Source organism: Micropterus salmoides, unplaced genomic scaffold (genome assembly GCF_014851395.1).
Source record: "Micropterus salmoides isolate LMB-PRFRI ecotype aquatic unplaced genomic scaffold, ASM1485139v1 Ms_hic_scaffold_2129, whole genome shotgun sequence".
In the NCBI taxonomy this organism is placed as follows: domain Eukaryota; kingdom Metazoa; phylum Chordata; class Actinopteri; order Centrarchiformes; family Centrarchidae; genus Micropterus; species Micropterus salmoides.
In genome coordinates this window covers 1-21,289 of record NW_024041295.1, presented here as the reverse complement: position 1 = coordinate 21,289, position 21,289 = coordinate 1, and the positions used below count along the sequence as shown (strand labels likewise).

Below are 21,289 nucleotides of genomic sequence, written 5' to 3'. Positions count from 1 at the left end.
TTGACAGGATGTTCTTATTTTGACACTTAAATATGTAACCAGAATTAAACATTCCCTGACCAGGAATCAAACCCAGGCCGCAACAGTGAGAGCACCAAATCCTAACCACTAGACCACCAGGGATGTCATGAATGCTGAATATGAATATGAGGAGGAATTGCAGAATGTTGTGAACTACAATGGAAAAGTTCAGCTTTATGAAGAGAGTTTTGTTTTTAAAAAACCTCACCAAGTTGTTCATTACTCCTGATCAAAACCAAATCCTCAAGCTGCTGGAGACAGTGCGAGTCCTGCGAGGCAAATCATTATCACAGATTCTGGTTTCGCCCAACTTTAAGTTCTGGCAAAAGGTTCATTAAGCTTTGCAAAAAGGGCTCCAGGCGGATCCAAGTGGTATCAGAGCTAAACTAAGTGTTGCTAACAGGAAAGCTATTACTAAGTAATTAATAATAAAGTAATTATTTACAATTATTTATGATTTCTTTAGCATGTAAAGAATAACGTTTTCTTAACATTAAACAGCAGCAGGTCAAGTTTGTTTTGTTTTATCTTTTTCTATGTTAACTGATCATGAAGGTACTGGTTCTATTTAATCTCTGTTTTTCTACCGTACATTTTCTGTACCTCTATATTTTATTTTAATGGACCTCATTTGCTTGGATGAATAGAGATCACAGGTAGATTGTGACTTTACACCGTTACTTTAGTAGGTGTAAAGGAAAAGCTCTTTCTTTGATTGTACTGTTGTTGAAGGACAGAGGAGTCTGTTTTAACTCGTACCAGGTCCTTTGGCTCGTCCTTTAACGATGTATTTTGGTTTTTGACTGTTGCCAGGCATCTTCCCCATGGGAACCTGTGTTGTTGACAGACCAAACAAAAAAGTGTTACTGGCAGCCTTTTTATAGAACAGCATACACATACATACATACTATGTATGTATTTTACTATTTGATTGTGTTTACAGAGTATCCCAGGCACAAACATTTCCTCCGTTGTAGTTCAGTCTTAAAAAACAAGAGGACACAGACAGACCTTAAAATCAGCCTCTTTGGATTGGAACGATTATTATCATTCTTGATGAAGCTGTCAGTTAATTTCTCAATTGATTTAGTTTATAAAATGTCTAAAAGCTGTGGGAAAAGGCCCACAGACTTCCTGTTGCTTATTTTGTCTAACAGTCCAAAACCTACAGATTTTTACTTTGCAATGATGTAAAAAATCACTTTGACATCTAAAAAGCTGGAACCACTGAATCTTTGACACAATGATTACTGAAGTTATTATCAACAGTAATGCGTTACATTACTGCGTTATAGACAAAAGTAATTTGACTACTTTTCGTTACCCCCAACACTGGTCATATCCCTAGTTAACATTTAACCTTATTTAACCAACATTGTCATGCACCGATTTGGCTATTTGGAGCAAGGCACCTTACCAAACTATGAAAACTTATTTACTCCACCAATGGAAGTAGGCTATTAAGGCTACTAGTAGGCTATTTTTTAATTGACTTCTACATCAGGGTTCCTCAATTACATTTGTTCTAAGCAGACAAAAATAATTGCCATATTACTGTTTAATATTTTCATCTTTAGCAGAATGAACGTTTTTATTAGCTTAGCTATATCAATGTGAACAGACTCCTTAAAAACATGATAGGCCTAAATCCATAAGGATAAATTGGTGGCCAGCTTTACTAGAAAATGCTCTCATACTGCAGCCAGTCTGGTGCAGCGAAACAAAACTATTGTAGGACAGTTATTGGTATTTTCCATAATCATGTGAGCAGTCATGATCTGACTTTACGCTGCACACAGCATGAGTCTGCTAACAGCGAAAGTGAAAGTGAAAGGAGTTGGTTACCTGGCTGAGAAAGTGGAGGTTTGCAGCCTGTCGCCTGCAGCTCTTTATCTGTCTGCTGCTGACTGTAGCAGTAGGCTACTCACTGCAATATTTAAAAATGTTTGATGAATGATCCGCCTTGCAAACAGATTGCATTTCCCGTGACTACTTCAAAATAACAGTGAACTCGTGTTTGGCCAGTTGAATGCTTTTATTGTGAAGCTGCAGAAGCAGGACACTGCATCATTTTCCTTGCACTTTTTTTACTCACTAACGGATGTGATTGAAAATGTAGCGAAGTAGGCTAACTTACAATACTAATAGTAATTCGTTACTTTCCGCCTCAGTGAGGAACAGTAAATGATTTAGGCCTACAATGTAAATGCTCCGTATTTGTACAGCGCCTATAGTCTTTTCGACCACTAAAAGCGCTTTTACACTACATCTGCTTTCACCATTCACTCACTGAGCCTAGTGCTCATTCGCACACATAAATACACTGGCGGAACAGCCACCAGAGACAATTCAGGGTTCAGTATATTGCCAAAGGATACTTAGACATGCAGCCAGGAGGAGCCGGGGATTGACCTTTCCGATTAACGGGCAACCCGCTCTAACAGGCCTAACAAAACAACAACAGCAAAAAAATTGAACAAGCAAAAAGGATTTATTGTTTCTCTTTAAAGGTTTCCTTGTACAGTTTGGTAGTTCTGTTACATTTTTTGTAAGAGTCAATAAGTTTAAAGGGTTTTGGCCTTTTGGGGGTGATCAAGAACATTCATGATCGGTAGGCCTACTACACAAACACTAACAGCAAAGAGCTATGACAGAAATATGCAGAAATTATGTCTGGCCATTTCATTATAGCCTATTTACAGGTTACACACTGTAGTTGAATGGTCTGCCTAGTCTATGTTTATACAGTATTTGTATCATTTAAACATCATATTTGTCAAAATTCAATTGTTTTGTTTCACAAAAAGTGACATTGACGAACTATTTATGCACACGGCTGCATGAAAGGGACCCGAGCTTCTCCCACTGCACTGTCTATCTTTGTCTGTGACCATCTTTTTGCACATATGTAGTGGAATTTCACATGTAAAATCAGTAAGTTTACAATTGCCTTGACATTAATCTAGTAACACAGGGTAACATGGGCCAAGGCTAAAAAAAACGACCTAATGTCACACTTCTTTTTCTCACCTCTTCTGGGTGCAGCTAGTCTCACTCAGAGACGGCCCGTGGTATAGGCGACATAGTTGCCTATAGGGCGCAAAATGTCAGGGCTTGACGCAAATCAACTCAGCCCAGCTGCTGTGACACTGGCGTAAGCCGTGATAGTAATACCTCGCGCTACAAGTCCAGAGGGTTGTTACGAGTCTGTCCTTGTGTAGAGTTTTGCAATATAAACATCTAAATCATGAGGTGCAGCTTTGCTCTTTTACACCACACCACACATGTTAGCTTTGCTAACACATGTTAGCTTTGCTAACACCACACATGTTAGCTTTGCTAACATGTGTGGTGTGGATTTGTGGTGTGTTTTCCAGCTGGTTTCGGTTTCACATGCAACATGTAATCTGTGTGCTGTGTCAGTCAATGGTCTAAAGGGGGTAATTCCAGCAGAGCAATAAGTAATGCACAGCAGAGTACAGGACTGGTAGACTTTAAATATTATGAATTCTAAGTCAGTCTCGTTATATGGCGGCTTTTTTGACTGGACATGTCAGAGAATTAAGATGTGTGGGAGAGATTCTGAATGTGCAGAAAGTTTTGAACATGAGCAGAAAACCTGCTGAAACACAGCAGCTATCAAAGTACTGGAATAAATAACTTAAATTAAAATTACTTTATTTGAGGTAGAAAGGTGTCACATGCACATACATCCCCAAATAAAAGACACAAAAGAGGATGTGTGCATGTGTGTGCTTTTAAATTAGAAAAGTTGATCTACAGGAGAAACACAGGCTATTTAAAAGCAATACCTACAGAATGCCTGAAAACCTTACTGCATTATATTCTATTAATTTTTTTGTATATTTGAATTGTCACCTGCTGCCTGAATTTTGTGTTTTCCACCATATAATTCTGACATAAGTTGATCTATTTTGTTGTCATTTAAAGTAAGCTGTAGATAAAATCTAATTGTGTTAAATTTATATATATTATCCTACAAAGATGTGTTGGATTAACATTATCAGTTTGTATAAACAACACGCAGACAGCTAGTTCACTCTACATGGACAGAAAACTAACCGTTTAAACCTTATTACAAATTATAAGTTTGCAAAATATGTATATATGCAATACCTGATTTTGCACAAATGAAAGTTCTGTATACTTCTTCATGGCCCGTGTACGCTTTATTTTGCAGTAAAGATTTAAGGAGAAAAAAAAAAGATTCTGATTATTACCACATGAATGCATCAGTCACCGCAAACCACTCCCTTTCCAAGCCACAGGAGACGCTACGGTGGCTGACACACTCTGTTGGCTCTTGTGCTAAATAATACATACATTTGTCCAAATTTCTCTTATTTTCTTACTTCTAATAAACTGGTCGACTACTACTACTAGAATTACAAACGTTACACTGTAAAGATTATCTAGGTGGTTCAGCTTTAAAACATAAGTTCAATTGCTGCCTTAAAAATTTGAGTAAACTCAACTTTAAGAAAAGCTTTGTTTCAACTCATGATGTTATGTTATACAATTTGTTTAATTAATGATCATTTATTGTTTGAACTTAAAACTGTCAGTTAAAACAAGTATCTATATTACATTGTCCACTCAAGGAAACTTGCTTTATCTTGTCAAACAAACATACAATTCTACACCCTTTCAACTCACATTTTTAAGTTCAGATAACTAAATTTAAGACATTTCAAGTTAACTCCACTTGAATATTGCCTTGGTTTCAACTCATAAATTCAACTTTATAAAGTTGATATAACTACAGTGTTCTAGTTGTGTCAATGTTGTTTTTTTAGTTAAATGAATTCTTTGCAAGTTTGAGTTATTCTAACTCATAGTGAGAATAGACCCCAACAACAGCAACACTGTAATATTATCTTAAGTGACTTGCAACAGGGCAGGGTAGCTTGCTGGTGTGCCTGTGCAGGCCGCAGTCAAAGATCAAAATAGCAGCACTTGTCACCTCCTTTCTGAAAGGGCCTTAAGACCGTTGTATTTTGGTTTGAGTTTGAATATATGACTTATCTGCAGTGTATAATTAGCAGGGGTGAGCAAAAACACCACTATCTATATCTGTATCTGTTAAACAATTTAAATTTCCTGTATCTGTACTCAGAATGGGCGGGGCTTAACCTATAAATGGGCGGGGTTAACTGGAAGTTATTTAAGCCTGAAATTTGTATCAGAACTTGCTATATTAGAAAACTATTTACAGAACAGCCTCAGAATTGAGCTTCAGCGCAATGTTTTTGATAAAAAAAAAGGTTATATTTATAGTTTATAACAAAACAGATATTGACACATTTTACTCTGATGATACTCATAAAAAGTATCTGTACCAGATACTCATTTTAACTGAGTACACGCTAAACCCTAATAATTGGTTGATTATGTCTTTGTTTTTCTCAAACTCAAAAGACGCAGCACCTAGGCTTTTTTTTCTCTAGCTCCAATCCTCACACCTCGCCTTTTTTTTCAACTGATAACTTAAGTAAGTTAAATCAACACGACAAAAGTGTCAAATAGTCAACACAATGAATTAATGCAAGTTTAACTTTCTAAAACTCGTGCAGTTGAGTTCAAAATCCAAAACTTGTCAGAGCTATTTGAGTTGAAAAGAAGAAGTAAGTTCACGTAACTAAATGGGTCTATGATTTTTTCAGTGTACTCAACGTAATGACAAAACACGCTCTGTGGAGGCTTTGGCCATTTGGCCTACTGTAGAAACATGGCGACTGGTCGACTACTACTACTAGTACTACAAACGTTACTTCTTTTCTTCTTCGTACATACTCAACGTAATGACAAAACACGCTCTGTGGAGGCTTTGGCCGTTTGGCCTACTGTAGAAACATGTCGACGCAGCATGGCAACGTCCATGTAAGAGGACCAGCGGTGTATGTAGATAGAAATGTCTCATTCTAAGTAATAAAAACATAAACTGTCCAGTGTCTAAATAACATCTAACTTACAAACGATCAACCATAAAGGGGGAAGACGCCTCCCCTCCAATGGGGTGAGATTCCCCGGTCGTCCCGGCCTTTCTGTGTGCATGTTCTCCCCGTGTGTGCGTGGGTTCTCTCCGGTTGCTCTGGCTTCCTCCTACCATCCAAAGACAGAAGGACTATGTTAATTTGGTGGCTCTAAATTGTCCTTAGGTGCGCGTGGTTGTTCGTCTATGTGTGGCCCTGCGATGAACTGGCGACCTGTCCAGGGTGTACCTCGCCTTTGACCCGATGTAAACTGGGATTGGCTCCAGCCCTTCTGTGACCCTGTACTCAAAACAAATGCACATACTTCATCTATCAAATTCAATCTTGAGGACGACATTAGGTCAAAATATGTACAAAACTGTAACATGTATAGGGCTATAAGTATATTGTGGCGTCAGCTGAAATGATGATCATAATATAAACAGAGGTTTACCACATGTATAGCTTATTATACTGTGACCATATTTGCAGCTGTATCCTTTGACCTGTGATGTGCAGCTGACTATGACTATTACTATTACTGTGGGTCAGTTTTCTTGAGGCAGGAGAACTTTTGGGAGTTACTAATCTTTATTCATATAAAGGCAAACACAAAATTCAGGTGGCAGGTGATGATTCCAAATATAATACACTATAATACAGTAAAGCTCTCAGGCACTTTTTGTTGCTTTTAGATATAGATATATTTTCACCTGTAGTTAAACTTTTACAAGGTTGTTTATTTGTCATTATACACCACAAGGTTGCTGTATAATGAAACAAAAGTTTGTTGTCCCTTCAAGCTGCACACACAGAACTTAACAAATGAATATATTAATATTTGAATACACATTTAATGTGTATTCAAATATTTTCATGTTTTTTTTTTCATGTTTTTTCCTTTGTTTTGGGAAGTAGCTTCTTAAATATGACTGTGGCACCTTTACTCACCTCAATTATCCATCCATCGTCAAGCGCTTATCCTGCATGCAGGGTCCCTGGGGGCTGGAGCCAATCCCAGCTGACATCGGGGCGACAAGGCGGGGTACATCCTGGACAGGTCGCCAGTCCATCGCAGGGCTCACCTCAATGATATTAAATCATTTTAATTCAGTTTCTAAAGGTTTCTGCTCATGTTCAAAACTTTAAGCACATTCAGAATCTCTCCCACATAATCTCTCTGTGTTCTCTGACAGGTGCAGAAAAAAAAAAGTCGTAGCCTACTATAACGAGAACAACGTCATCATTTACGAGAATTCATAAAACAGTACCTGCCCTATACTCCGCTGTGCATAAGCCTGCGATGTTGCTCTGCTGATTTGGCCCTTGCAGACACCGTCTGCAGACACAGAACCGTTTGGGACTGTCCTGGATGAGAGGAGGTGGATAAACGAAACTTATTTGATCTTCAACCAAGTCCAGTTGCCCTTGACTTTAACCTTCGTTGGATTATTATTTGAAACACTTTGGATCAGACAGAAATATCACCACAAATCCACACAAATGTTCACAGTCCTAAACAGAGCAACTCTGCGCCTCAGATTTTAGATGTTATTTTGCAAAACTCTTTCAGATAGTTAACGCGACTCACCGCGCGAGGTCGCATCGCATCAGCTGGGTGGGGTTCTCTCGCCCTGAACTCGGGTTCACGCTGATTGTTATCAAGGTTCACGCTGATTGTTATCAGTAATTCATGTGTTTTTCACTGCGTGAGTAAATCGATGTGTGGCGTGAGAGCGTGTGAACATTGTCTGCGTGAGTGCCACTTTCAGCGCCTGAGACTTAGCAGCTCTGCTGTTACATTATTTAAAGGTTAAGCAAGCTAAAGTTTTACTAGTCTGCCTGTTTGCTCCTCACCTTCACCTTACACGGTGCTTCTGAACAAATTGTCTGACCAGAGATTTGGCCATTGCCTCCCTATGATTTTATTCTTCTCTGTTTGTTTTGGCTGCTCTTTTCTGGGCCACTGACATTTATCATGTAAATACATCTAAAAAGTAACAGTAAGTACAGTAAGACAGTAAGTAAAGTGTGTAACTTATCCTATTTAAGGGTTAACCATAGACCTTTGCGTGGACCCCCACATACAGGCTCATTCATAATGTGCATTTTGTTGATATATTAATCAATCAAATGGCATCAAGAATAAAAAAGTGTGTAGTTTCTCATTCATTAAACCTTAATGCCAACACCCATTATTTCTCTTTTTAATAGATAACAACGTAAAGATACTCAAAGGTAAATAAAATATAATAAAATCTCTAACACGACTCACATGACAGATTTTTTATCCAGAGGCCCAGAGTTTAATCAAAACCTGGAGAAATGCATGCATCGCAACCTGCAAAGTCTGCTGATTTGAAGTTTGCACAATTTTGTTTCCCATGTTAACTTTTAATAGTTTTTTGGGGGGGTTGTTTTGTCATACTTTGAACTGTGTCTGTAGGAGATGGTGCTCTACAAATAAACTTTCTTGTGGTATTGTGCCTATTTTTTCTCTCTCTCTCTCTCACACACACACTTCCTGTGAAACTGTCAGGCCAACTCAGTGGTTGTCTTCCATCTTCAGTAGTTTACTCTCTGCTGATGTGTTGACACTGACCTCTCCCTGCTTTATTTTACCCTCTTTGATGCAGACACACACCAGACTTCAGGGAACAAAGTCAGCCATCAGCACCAGATCTGGAAATCAACGGCAGCAGTTTTAAATCTCAAAGGGAACGCAGTGCTGCTGTTTATAGACATGAAGCTGTTCTGAGAAAGCAGAAGGTGGTGAGACAGTGTGGTGGACGTCTCTCTTCGCCATGGCATCAGCTCTGCCGGTGTACTACCATGGCGCCATCAGCAAAAAGGAGTGTGAGGATCTGCTGGGAAAGAAGAACAAGGATGGAGCCTACCTGATCCGAGACAGCGAGACCATCCATGGAGCCATGTGTCTTTGTGTTTAGTGAGTACCCTCTTTTTGATGTTTTACATCTGCCACCAGAGCTAGTAATACCCCAGTACTCTAATATAGTAGAATTTGTAGTAGGAGTGCATTTTATAGTACTTCATTTTATTTTATTTAGGTAAAAATATTGCATCGGTACTAGTGTTGCTCATGGTTTTAGTATTAATATTATTATTATTCTCAGGTTATATTTTAATTCAATGTTCTGTTTATTCTTAATTTTATTTCAACAGATTTTACTTTTCTAAGAAATGTTTTGTTTTTGTTTTGTGGAATGTTTAGATTAATTTAAACTTTTCATGTTTTGAAAGAAATATAGATTATCAATAATGTTTTTTTTAAATAAAATATACTCAAATGTTATATTTAAAGAGGTTTGTAAGAATGTTAGTCTAAGTTCATATTATATCACAATTATTAAATATATAGGCTATACATACACTCCAACAAAGTTTAGTTAATCCAACTTGTTTTTAAATATAGCAGGAACAAAGTATTGTCTGTTCTTAGCTTCAGTTTGTACATATTGTTTTGCTTGCTGTCACTTTGGAACATGATGGGCAAAGATACAGACATTTATTTATGCATATTATTACTGTACTTGTGCAGGCTTAACCTAACATTTGTTGTGGTCTAGTGACAGTGCATAGTGGTTGGCTGCTGTTTCTGCCACTTAGGAAATTTCCATTTCATGTGTGTGGTACAAAAAGTAAATGCACCAACCACAGCAAATATTTAAAATAGAAATATGCTTTTAAATGGCCCTTCCGATAAAAGAAACATGCCTTTCCTTCAGGTGTTAATGACACTGGAAGCATTCAAACTATGTGCGTGTGAGTTATGTGACCACGCCATGTTTGTAATGGTTTCTGTCATGTTGTTAGGGCATGTTGTTCAGAAGCTGCACGGATGCTTCGTCATCCTGGACTTCATGGTTACACTTCTGCAAATATTATGAATAGACAATATGTATCTTGTTTTTCTTTGCAGTAAACAAAGTGTGGTGTATACCTACAGACTGCTGCAATCACACACTGGACAATATACTCTCATGGTAAACACACACACACTGTACATAAACACTAGAGCCACGTCCATGTGTAATTAAGTATTTTAATTTAGTTAACTGTGTTTTCTGTAAACTCCCAAACACGAAGGTATAAATGCTGTTTCCAAGCCCTCTGTACACTGCCAGGGATTTGATTTGATAGCCTTTATTGTCCCCGAGGGGCAATATGTTGCTACTACAACAGTAGTTAAAACACATCAACCAAGTAATAAATAGAATACCTAAAAACATAAAACATACATTAGTTAAATTATGAGAAATACTGAGTCCTTGCTGGATATAAAACATCTGTACGTTCGTCTGCAGCATCAAGTACCGCAAAATGTCAAGTATTGAAAGTTGGTGTCAAATATTTTGTGTGGTTCTTTATTTATTCTTTCATTAGATGTTTTCTCATTTAAATCAGAAAATAATTTAAAGTTTAGATTATATTTTACTTCGACAAAACTTTTTAGTTTGACATGTTTTCACTGACCAGTTTGATGTACAGTTTGTCAGTATCTCCGTGTTGCAAAACAATACTGAGGATATGACCTCAGTGTTCTCAGTGGCAGCCTGACAGTCAAAAACCAAACTAAGTGTGAAATGTCACACTTTGCTACTGAATGGAGACAAACCTGACAGAGACACTACACATGCACCGACACTAGCTGCTACTACTGGCAGCAAACACACACAGTCACTATATATATTATATATTTTAGGTGACTTTAGTGTTACATCCCTAACACAAACCAAAGGTAATAAACATAAACATAAAAAGAAATAACCTTAGATCACCTGCCTCCTTCTCAAAATAAGTCAGATAATTGGTCGACAATAGACAGTAAGCTAATACTTTTACTGTCCCTTTAAGGCACATGGACACACATCGAAATGCACATATTTTTAAACATAAACATCAATCAGCAAGTTCATAACATCTGGTAGTATTGTAGTACTCGAGACTGGTCTTGGTCATAAGACCGGCCGGTCTTGGTCTTATCTTGGTCTTGACCTCATTTGTACTCGGTCTTGTCTCGGTCTCGGACATTGAGGACTCGGGATTTTATTTGAAGACCAGTCAAGACCATAACTTTGGGAATATCAATAAATTGCTTTTGCATTGTCTGATTTGTTAACATCCTAACTTTGATTGGAAGTAAAACTCATTGCTTCAAATGCAACCAATAACCCTAATTAGTCACCCCTCCCTGCGATGCTTACGTTGATTTCAGCACTTTTTGTATGTGGGTGTTTTAATGGGAATGTGGATCTTTCAGATCAGTTTGAGGAATACCTACGATCTCATTCCACATTTTATTGCATGCCATGCAATGCTGGGAACTGGTCTTGGTCTTGACTCGGTCTCGGTCTCGATAGTGGCTTTATATTAGCTGTGTTTATGTTGCTCCACAGCATTTGTATTTCCAACATACAGTGTCACACAAAAGTGAGTACACCCCTCACATGTTTGTAAATATTTGATCATATCTTTTCATGTGACAACACTGAAGAAATACCACATTGCTAAACCCTATTGAGTATCTGTGGGGCATCCTCAAATGGAAAGTGGAGGAGCGCAAGGTCTCTACCGTCCACCAGCTCTGTGACGTCGTCATGGAGGAGTGAAAGAGGACTCCAGTGGCAACATGTGAAGCTCTGGTGTTGGTGCAGTTTCACTTAAGGGTGTCCTCACTTTTGTTGCCAGCGGTTTAGACATTAATGGCTGTGTGATGTGTTATTTTGAGGGGGCAGCACATTTACAAGCTGTACACTCACTACTTCACATTGCAGTCATTTCGTCAGTGTTGTCACATGAAAAGATATAAACAAATATTTACAAACATGCGACGGGTGTACTCACTTTTGTGAGATACTGTATACTTTGCTTTGTTCATAACATTTAAACTCATTAACAGATACCGCAGTCTTTAAAGGAACAATTCACCCCCTAAGTGGAAACTCAGCTGTTTATCTGATCAAGCCCGTGTCACAGGAAACTCCTCTGACGTTGTTTTCCACTCCACTCAGAGCATGAAGCGTCAAATCTGCAGAGAAGCTAATTGCAAATAGTAAAGTGTTTGAATCTGACCTTTCCAGAGTTTTTTTTAGTGAAATGGAACTACACACTGATAGTCAGGCTGCTTTAGAGACAATTTACATTTTGATCGGAACAATGTATTAATGTGTTATTCTGAGGTGATGAAGATCTTCAAAGACATGAAACTTGGCCTCCCTGATTTTGTAAACATTGATTCGGGCTCTTTATTTTCCCCTTTTTGTCCATGTTGTGAAATTACTCCTTTCTACATTTTGTTTTTAGATTTAGAGGTAAAACAATTAGTTAATTAGCTGTGTTGATACTTGCTTAATTTTTTGTCATTTTGCAAGCAATTTATTCATTTTCTGACATTTTCTAAACAAAAAACCAATGGGATAATTATGAAAATAATTGGCGGATTAATTGATAATGACTGTAAGTGTTAGTTTATAGTAGCCCTAGTTTGATTAAAATTAAATTTAATGCCAGACTTTCCTAATATTAGTATTGCATTCCAAACAAATATTTATATTAAAATCAATTTACGGTATGCTGTTATTTCTTCAGACAGCAGGAGGGTTGGAGGAGACATTTTTTAAGTCTTTGGAAGATCTGATCCGTCACTATAAAAGGAAGAACCAGGGACTGGCCATCCATCTGCGCCACTCAGTTAAAAGGAAGACAGCCTTGTTAATCCAGCCCAGGAAACCACCTGAGGTAGAGCCACAGAGGGAAGAGATACCTTTACGTGAAGAAGAGCCTGACTATGAGAGTACGTCATATTTTTCAGTTTTCTTCTCTCGCAGTGTCTTTGTTGAATTGTGGTGTATTGACCTTTTCTCAATTTTCCTCTAGATGTTCCTGACTCTGACTACGTTGAAGTCTTGCCCACCTGAACAACTCTGACTTTTGACATTTAGCATCAAACACATGAGGAGAGTATGAAAATACATTTTTGGGGGAAGTCTGAACCATTAGTGCTTTAAAAAAACGATGTGAGATTCACAGACTGGATCGAATTCAGAATAATGAACAAGGAACTTGGACAAATGGATGCTGAAGAACAATGAACTCTTCATCTTCTTGTACTCCTGTAGTTATTCTTTTATCCCCTGTTTTTAGCCACGCTAGCAGTATGGTTCTACAGATGTCGATCCGTCCGTTCACTTCTACGGAATTATCTCAACAACCATTGGATGGATTGCCGTGAAATTTGGTTCAGACATTTATGGTTCCCAAAGGATGAATTGTAATCACTTTGTTCCCTTAACAGCCCATCTAGTTCAGTTATCTGGTCTAATTTTCAATTTGTTTTGTGAGTATTTACTTGCAAAATTATGATTAGTGCTATGAGCAGATGTTAACGTACTAACCTACGGTACATTATACAGTAGCATCAGCATTTTGTCAATGCTTTGTGATACTTTGTGAGCTTACTAATATTAGCACCACTGTGTCTAAGTCAAGCGTGGTGACTTTACACATGCTGAATGTGTGGGAGCTGCTAATGATGAGCAGTAGCATATGATATTTTTTAACACCCACTGTTAGACTGAGTCTGAAAGGAAAGTGATCAGATAACTTTTGCATGTCTGACGAGATGCTAAAATGAGGACAAAAGGGGATGCATCCCACACAGTGAGCCAAACATTTCAACAACTGTGTGATCAACTGATCATATGCGTAATTACTTCAAAAATCTGAAGATATGTGCATGTGGAAACTTTTGACCTATTAAAGGAAGTCCTAAAGGGATTACTCATATAGCAAAAGATATGCCAAGTGAAAGGCGGTTTCAGTATTTCTCAGCCCTTATTATTTACCATCACCGGCAACCATGCAGAGCACAATGTCACAGATTTTTGTTTTTATTGAAAAACCACATAAACCATCTTCAGCTTCTTTTTGATCTTAAATATCCAAAAAGTAATTTCTTTAGATTAATGTTAAAACAAAAAACTCATAGAATAGCAAAATATTGTCTTTATATATGATATCTTCCTATACGTATTTTTATGTAACAAACAGGAGGAAATAGTGCATTTGTTGTGGACTATTTTCATCAGTGGATGAATCCACATGTGGTGCTCCTGTTTGTGGTCAGAAAAAACTTCAGTGTGTGTTCTCGGTGATGATGGAACGTGTCACCCAGTGCAGCAGTGAGGCTCACTGATGGGTTTTTAATAGTTTTACAATGGAGGTGTGTGGCTCAGAGGAAGAAGAGACATCAGTCTGTGAGACACACACAGGACTTGTTTTTGTCTTTCTATGGGATTTTAGAAAAAGAAAGAATATCACCAACACTATGCTTTAAGTCAATGGATCTGAAAATTATGGTATGTTATTATTTTTAGTGGTGGAACAAAAAGGTCAACAGGTCGAAGGTGTTTCAGATTTGAATTTTGGGTGCGGTGCTAATGAGGGAGCATTGAAGGGATGTTCACTGTTCACACTGTAAAAATAGTGAGAAATGCCCTCACGATTACCCAGAGCCCAAAGTGACACCTTTACAACAAGTCCAGACCTCAACGTTATTAACAATGCATTAAAATTGGAAAAATAAAAAGGACTACCTTTGTGTAGACTCTTCCAGCCACTCAAAGTACTTTACAACCATAGGTGTCATTAACACTGGGGACGCTGGGGACATGTCCCCACCACTTTTTGAAATGGCTGATTTTGTCCCCATGAGTTAATTTGTTCAAAAAAACATTCGGAAATATAGCTTACAGTTAAATAACAAATGAAAATGCCTTTATAAAGGTTAATTTGCACATTAAGAAAACATGCAAAAAAACCCACCCAAAATCATGTAGCTCCTATCAGTAACTTTAACAGCTTCTTGACTTCTTTTTGGCCAGGTTGGCCAAGTTGATATACAGGAGAAACATATCTGAAAGCAACACATAATGCCTGAGAGCTGCACTGACTTACATTCTATTTAAATATTTTAAAATGTCATGTGCTACCTGAATTTTGTGTTTCCTTTTATATAAATAAAAACATTTCCACCATAAACTGGTGCAGAAACTTTCACCAAAGTAACACGCTTGTTTACAACACATGTAAAAATTCACACACTGATGTAACTGCAGTGGTGGCTCAGGAGGTGGACCGGAGGTCCGATCCCCCGGTTCCTCTGCATGTCAAAGTGTCCTTTGGGTGTGAATTTATATAAATGTTAATTTCTGTTCTGATGATGCAGTTGGCAACTTAGCGTCTACCATCAGTTTATGACTGAGTGTGAATAGGTGACGCACTGTACTGTACAAGTTAGGATCATTTCCCATAACTGCAGAAAGAATAGCACATTCACACACACACACACAACGATGGCTGGGGTTCAGTATCTTGCCCAAGCCCACGTCAACCTCGCACATCTTCCGATTAGGGGACGATACGCTCTACCTCTAAACCTAAATGTTTTTGCATGAAACATGTCTTCAATGATTTAAAAAGTAGTTAGCACTTAATTTTCTGTCAATCCATGAATGTCTCAGATGAACTACTATAAAACTGTTGCAGTTTAATTTACAATAAAATGTATTTTATAAACTCGTTGTGTGTTTTCGGGTGCAAAAATCTTGATTGGTAAAGACATTAAAGCTGCCAGATAAATGTAGTGAAGTTAAAAGTACACTGTTGACTACCCCTGAGATGTAGTGGAGTAGAAGTGGAAATAGGCATGAAAACAACTAAAAAATAACTGAATGTAATGCTGCAGATGACTTGCTTAAATATTTAACTTCTTAACTACGCAGATGTGGTGTTTAAACACACTAATGCAACAATGTGCATTTTTGTATGACGTACATCTGTATCTGATTAATCAGACATGTATTCAGAGTCACAGTTCTGGCACACATAAATTGCCTGGCCTGAGGTGCAAACATCGCAGGCCCATTTTTATTTCACACACTTAAACCACGTCTTCTTTTTAATACTGTATGAAAATGGCTCCACGTAGATGAGGCCAAAAGAGATGTCAGCAGCTTATGTCAAAATCCTTAGCTGTACTTCTGATTTGTTCTTGAACTTCACCTGCCTGACAGCCTTTAACATTATGTCAGCTGGTGTTCTGTCATTCTCTGTCTTCTGTTGATCATTTTCTTCCTTCCTTCAAAAACACATTCCTCCTTGAAATTACAAAAGATTACAAGCTTATTTGTCTACCACCCTTGTTGCCTAATTAAATTAATAACTGTATGATGTAGTGTGTGGGTTTGTATCTACTAACACACTACATGCCTATGGTATAAGAGCGTATATACCCTGTCATGAAGTCTTTTCCAGGCACATGGCTGCTGCTGTAAACTACAGTGTGTAATATTCTATTTACAGTAACATTTAATACTGGTGTCAGAGGTAATTACACAATTTCACATAGTTGTTTGAGCATATTTTATGTGTTTATTTGTACTGGGGCAAGTAATCACATGTGACAACTTGCCCCAAAGTCACTGAGACAACTTGCCCCAAACTGACATGTGTGCTAATGTCAGCTAAATCTCAAGGTAAGCTTAACATAGCACTTCAGCTGAAGTATCAAAAGACACGTTATTGTCTCCTCTACTTTGTGCAAAGTTATCATTTTGAACATTCATGCCTAATAAGGTTGGATTACATAAAATGTAAAGTGCAAATGTTTTACTTATGAAGCAAAAAAATAATAAAATTGTGCTCACCTCATATTAGAGTGACCTTGACCACATGTGAACAGGAAGCTGAACATAGAAAAAGAAGTCACACAAAGTGGCTATTTGATTTTTGACATAGAGGCTCTAGTGTTGGAGTTATGAGCAGTGTGACACCTTACACATGAGACAACTTCCCCCTGCTCTCCCCTACATTAGGCTGTTTGAGTATATGTACTGAATTACATCCCACAACCGGCTGTAGAGTTGTTTGCTTATGTTGTTATGATCACATCAGATGATTCAATCAGTTGTTTATCGTTAAGCTCTTAATAAATAATACTTATAGATGTTTTCCCCAAATATTTTTACTATGTTTTGTAAAGAAATACTTTGCTCTGCAGCTCTGTTGAAGAGTTGATGCGTGCAGGAGATTAAGTAAAATCCATTGTAACTTTAATATAACAATGTAAAATCTAAGCATGAAAGTTGGATTTGTTGTGATGCTTTTTCAAAGAGTTTCATGTGCATTTCAAACATGCAACATATTAACAGATCAAATGAGCCTTCACACATGTATTTGCACTATGGTGTCCTCACCTGTGCTTCCTTTACTGTCAACCTTTATTGTAATGAAGTGTTTTATATAGTTTTATATAGGTGTTAATGTGATGAGTTGAACAAAAAACAAAATGTTAGTGTGAACTTCACCCCAAAATTAACAAATACTGAGAACTTGACAGAAATGATTGTGTTCTCTGAAACCAGAGAAGACTGATCTTATCATTCACACATGTGGTTTTGATGGTCTGGCTGCACTGAGGCTGCTATGGCTTTAATTTGACCAATGTTGTTGCTGCAATAGATGCATCATAGTGTATTCTTTTACTTTAGTTATTTTATTTAGTATGAAACATTTTTTTATCACCACAGACATCTAGAATGTGGAAAATATGTGATTTTAATATATCCTATATAAGCTATGTTTGATGTACAGAGTGACAGAGTGGTCATCGGGCTGGGTCACTCTCCAAGCTGCTGCAGAGCTTGTAATTGATGCTGAACTCTTTGATTTAATAAAATTTTATGATCAAGAACAGTGTCAAGCAGGTTTCTTCTCAACACATCATCGCAGCATTATCGTTCGGACACCACATATGAACGTGGACTTCCCTTATAATCTTGTGTGGTTACTGTTAATGTGCGATTAAAATGTCACTCCAGAAACCTGACATTCTGAGATTATCCATAATTTCCTCACTTTGCACATTGATGTTGAAATGTAATAAATATGTTTGCTTACCACACCATTTCTCTGTACGGACAAAAACATTACCACACATCCTGTTCTCACACCTCCCCATTACAAGCTGCTCATAAGCCACATTATATTTCTCACTGACTCTTTTTTAAAGCATTATTTTTATTACTTTAGTACCGCCATGGCATCATATTAGGACATGCATTTTGTTTTTTTTGGGGAGATTTATAAAATGTTGCACATTGGGAGGGAATGCATATTTAACTGTGCAACGTCTCACCAAAGCACAGAGGAGAATCAACAAAGCGGAAAAATTCAGCGATAGATTTTCAGACTATGGTCTGACCACAGTTTCCACAAACAGACAACTTTACACGTCTACAATACAAACATGCATGTATATGTAGTGTATGGACACGTTCAGTCAATTGGCAGCAAATCTTCAATTTTATGAGATCAAAGGGTGAAAGGTGTGATTACCATGACTGAGATTAAAGTCTTTGTCCCAAAGATATAATGTGTGTCTACAATAACATCCACACACTGCGGCTCAGGAAACTGTTATTTGATTGTTGTGTTATTGTTATTGTATGGGCTGACCGACAGCAGACAGGTGTGGAAAGCAGCAAGGGGCTGTTGCTCTTCCTCACACCCCTCTCTGTTTCCAGTCTAATAAAGGCAAAAGGTCAACTACGTCATACGAAACCTCCAGAGAAACTGGCATGATTATTTTTTAAACTGTAAAATGTCCTACTCAGTGAATATCTTGGTCACAATTATTTGATCAAACGGATAGCCTACCTATCTGAAATTGTTTATGTGTTGTTTAGGTTTTAAATTATATAATTTCTTGAGTATTTGTTAGTTTACCACAGCACGTTAGACCTGTGTGTATGCAGATTCATAACTAACTAACTAATAAATAACTAATAATGCAGAAAGAAAATCCAGTTCATTAGATTTGAATGTGTATATAATGTGAATTTTATGTTACGTTTTTGTGTCAGGCATGCTGATATAACTTTGTGTTTATTGTTGAGGCTATACCTTCATGTGTTGCTGCACTGTTATGCATCATATGAATATATTTGCCTATTATTGTGTTTGTAAATAAGATGGACAACATTAAAAAAAAACATTTCAGTACAGTACAACACCTCCACTAACCACAAAGATGAATCAACACAAACTTTTTAAAGACAGGGCTCTTGTATTTGATTGCATTAGACAGGTGAACCAAAATCAATCTCTACAAATCAACAAGGGACAAACACATTTTAAATTAACAACAAATAAAGAGAAAAACAGCATTTCACCAACAAGACATGCCACAATCATCAGCCTTTAAATCTTAAATGGTTTCTGGTTTACTCATGTCAACTGAAAATATAAAGTAATTATTATTATAAATTAAAGTAATAATAATGTAGGCTATTTATTTTTTTTTTACATAAGAACTACAACGGATGTTTCCGCCCGTCCTGTTACGTGAATTCTCTGGTCCAAAACACTTAAAAAGGGGGGGGGGGGCAATTTCATATCGCTTATTTTATATAACACATACAAACCTTTGCATATTATTTAATTTAAAACTGGAGAAAAGTAGTTACACCTTCCTGTTTGTTTATATTGTACATAAATGAACATAAACTGTATCGGTGTTGTTTTAAACTGTCGTCGTCGCCCCCTCTTTCTTCCTCCTACATGGTCCGTCCCTCTCCAGTTCGAAGCTCGAAGCGGGAGGAAGTAGCTGCTGTGTTGTTGATGTTTGTGAAAGAAGAGAAAACACCAACAGGTAGCCTGCAACAAACAAGCACGAAATATATAATGTAGTCGTTTAAATAAGTGAGCGGCTGTCAAGACTTTTAAGCCACGTTTGAATTAGTTTGTTTAGTTTGCTGTTGTCATGAAACTAAGATGGCTGTTAGCTAGTTAAGTGTGGTAGGAAATTCAAGATGGAGGTTGTGAAACGTTAGTCCATTTGTTTTGAAAGGATAGTTATGTGTTGTCTTTAGTTATAACCTTAAAGAGCGCTGTTCCACAGGATGGACATGACTACGTGTTTGAAGTCTCTGTTGTTGGCGATCCAGCAGTACAGAGACGGCAGGACAGCGTACAACGCAGCGCAGCTACAGAAACAGGTGGAGGTGAGCTGTCTGATTTAATGTCCCAGCCTGCAGTACCAAGGGCACAGGTGTGGTTTCAGAGTTTATAGGGACACAAGCACGGGGGGTGGAATCACATAAGGAGGCTGGTAACTGCTGTGGTTCAACAATTTAGTTCAATAGTCTTGCAAATAAGTGCCATAAAGTGTGTTGAGAAGGAGAAGGGACCCAAACTTGATCAACATGTACACCCTCTGACAGCATTTGTAATGAAATAAGACAATCCAAATAAATGCTATAATATACATATACTTGTACAAGTTAAGGTTTATTTGTCAGTTTACGTCAGGTTGTAGAGGGAAATTTCTGCTACGTAGCAGACAATATAAAGTAATACAAAAGCAATCATAAAAATGGTAAAAAGGATGAATTTGAGTTTAAAAGTCTGATAGCTGCTCTGCAGTCTGGTGGTACGGCGCAGCAGACTTCTATATCTCTTCCCAGAATGCAGCAGGATGAACGGCTGTCCTTTAGTATCCTTTGGGCTCTGTGTAGGCACCTCAAAGATATCACTGATGCTCGGGAGATGGACCCAATGATCTTCTGAGCAGTTTTAATCACCCTGCAGAGCCCTGCTGTCCTTTACTGTCCTGGTTGGCTACACTTGTTGCAAATAAAGGCAGGTCTCCATCTGTAGAAGTTCTTTGGATGCATAAAACCTCTTAAAGCCCACCTGGTTACCCTCTTGAGCTACTTCTAAGCTGCTTTGATGGTAAATACTAATATAAATGTTACTTGTCAAGATGGACACGCTACTCATCATTAGATCAGTTAGATTCTCCACAATTCAATTGTTCAGTTCTTTTTACAGAAACATGTCATGTATATTTGTTGTCTATTGTGGCAAACACTTAAGTCAAGTATGTTGTTTTTAAATGTGCTATATAAATAAACTTGAACTTGAAACAATGTGAGCACCAAAGTATTATTCAGATTTACTGCCATGGTGGTCCTGACCTATTTCCAGAAAAAACACCTAAAATAACCAATACCCAAAATAATATCATGATATCTCCTCAACTTAGGCCTAGCTGCATAATTCTGTTCTCCTTTGAAAGGTCAGAAGGAAGGAGAAATATAATCCATTGTACATAACTATTTATTTTACCATTACAGACTACATGGAGATGCAATACAGAAAAAATTACATTTTCTTCCTCACCTGGTAAAAAA

At 37.6% G+C, this 21,289-nt stretch overlaps 1 protein-coding gene across 1 annotated transcript; it reads left to right on the top strand.

Annotated features, from left to right (window-relative positions):
• Positions 1-8,574: 8,574 nt before the first annotated feature.
• Positions 8,575-13,828, top strand: LOC119916729 (SH2 domain-containing protein 1B-like). Its single transcript, XM_038736710.1, has 4 exons — positions 8,575-8,961; positions 9,955-10,018; positions 12,624-12,828; positions 12,912-13,828. Exons 1-4 carry the CDS (start codon positions 8,819-8,821, stop codon positions 12,950-12,952), a joined length of 453 nt encoding a protein of 150 aa, XP_038592638.1. The 5' UTR covers positions 8,575-8,818; the 3' UTR covers positions 12,953-13,828.
• Positions 13,829-21,289: the final 7,461 nt, after the last annotated feature.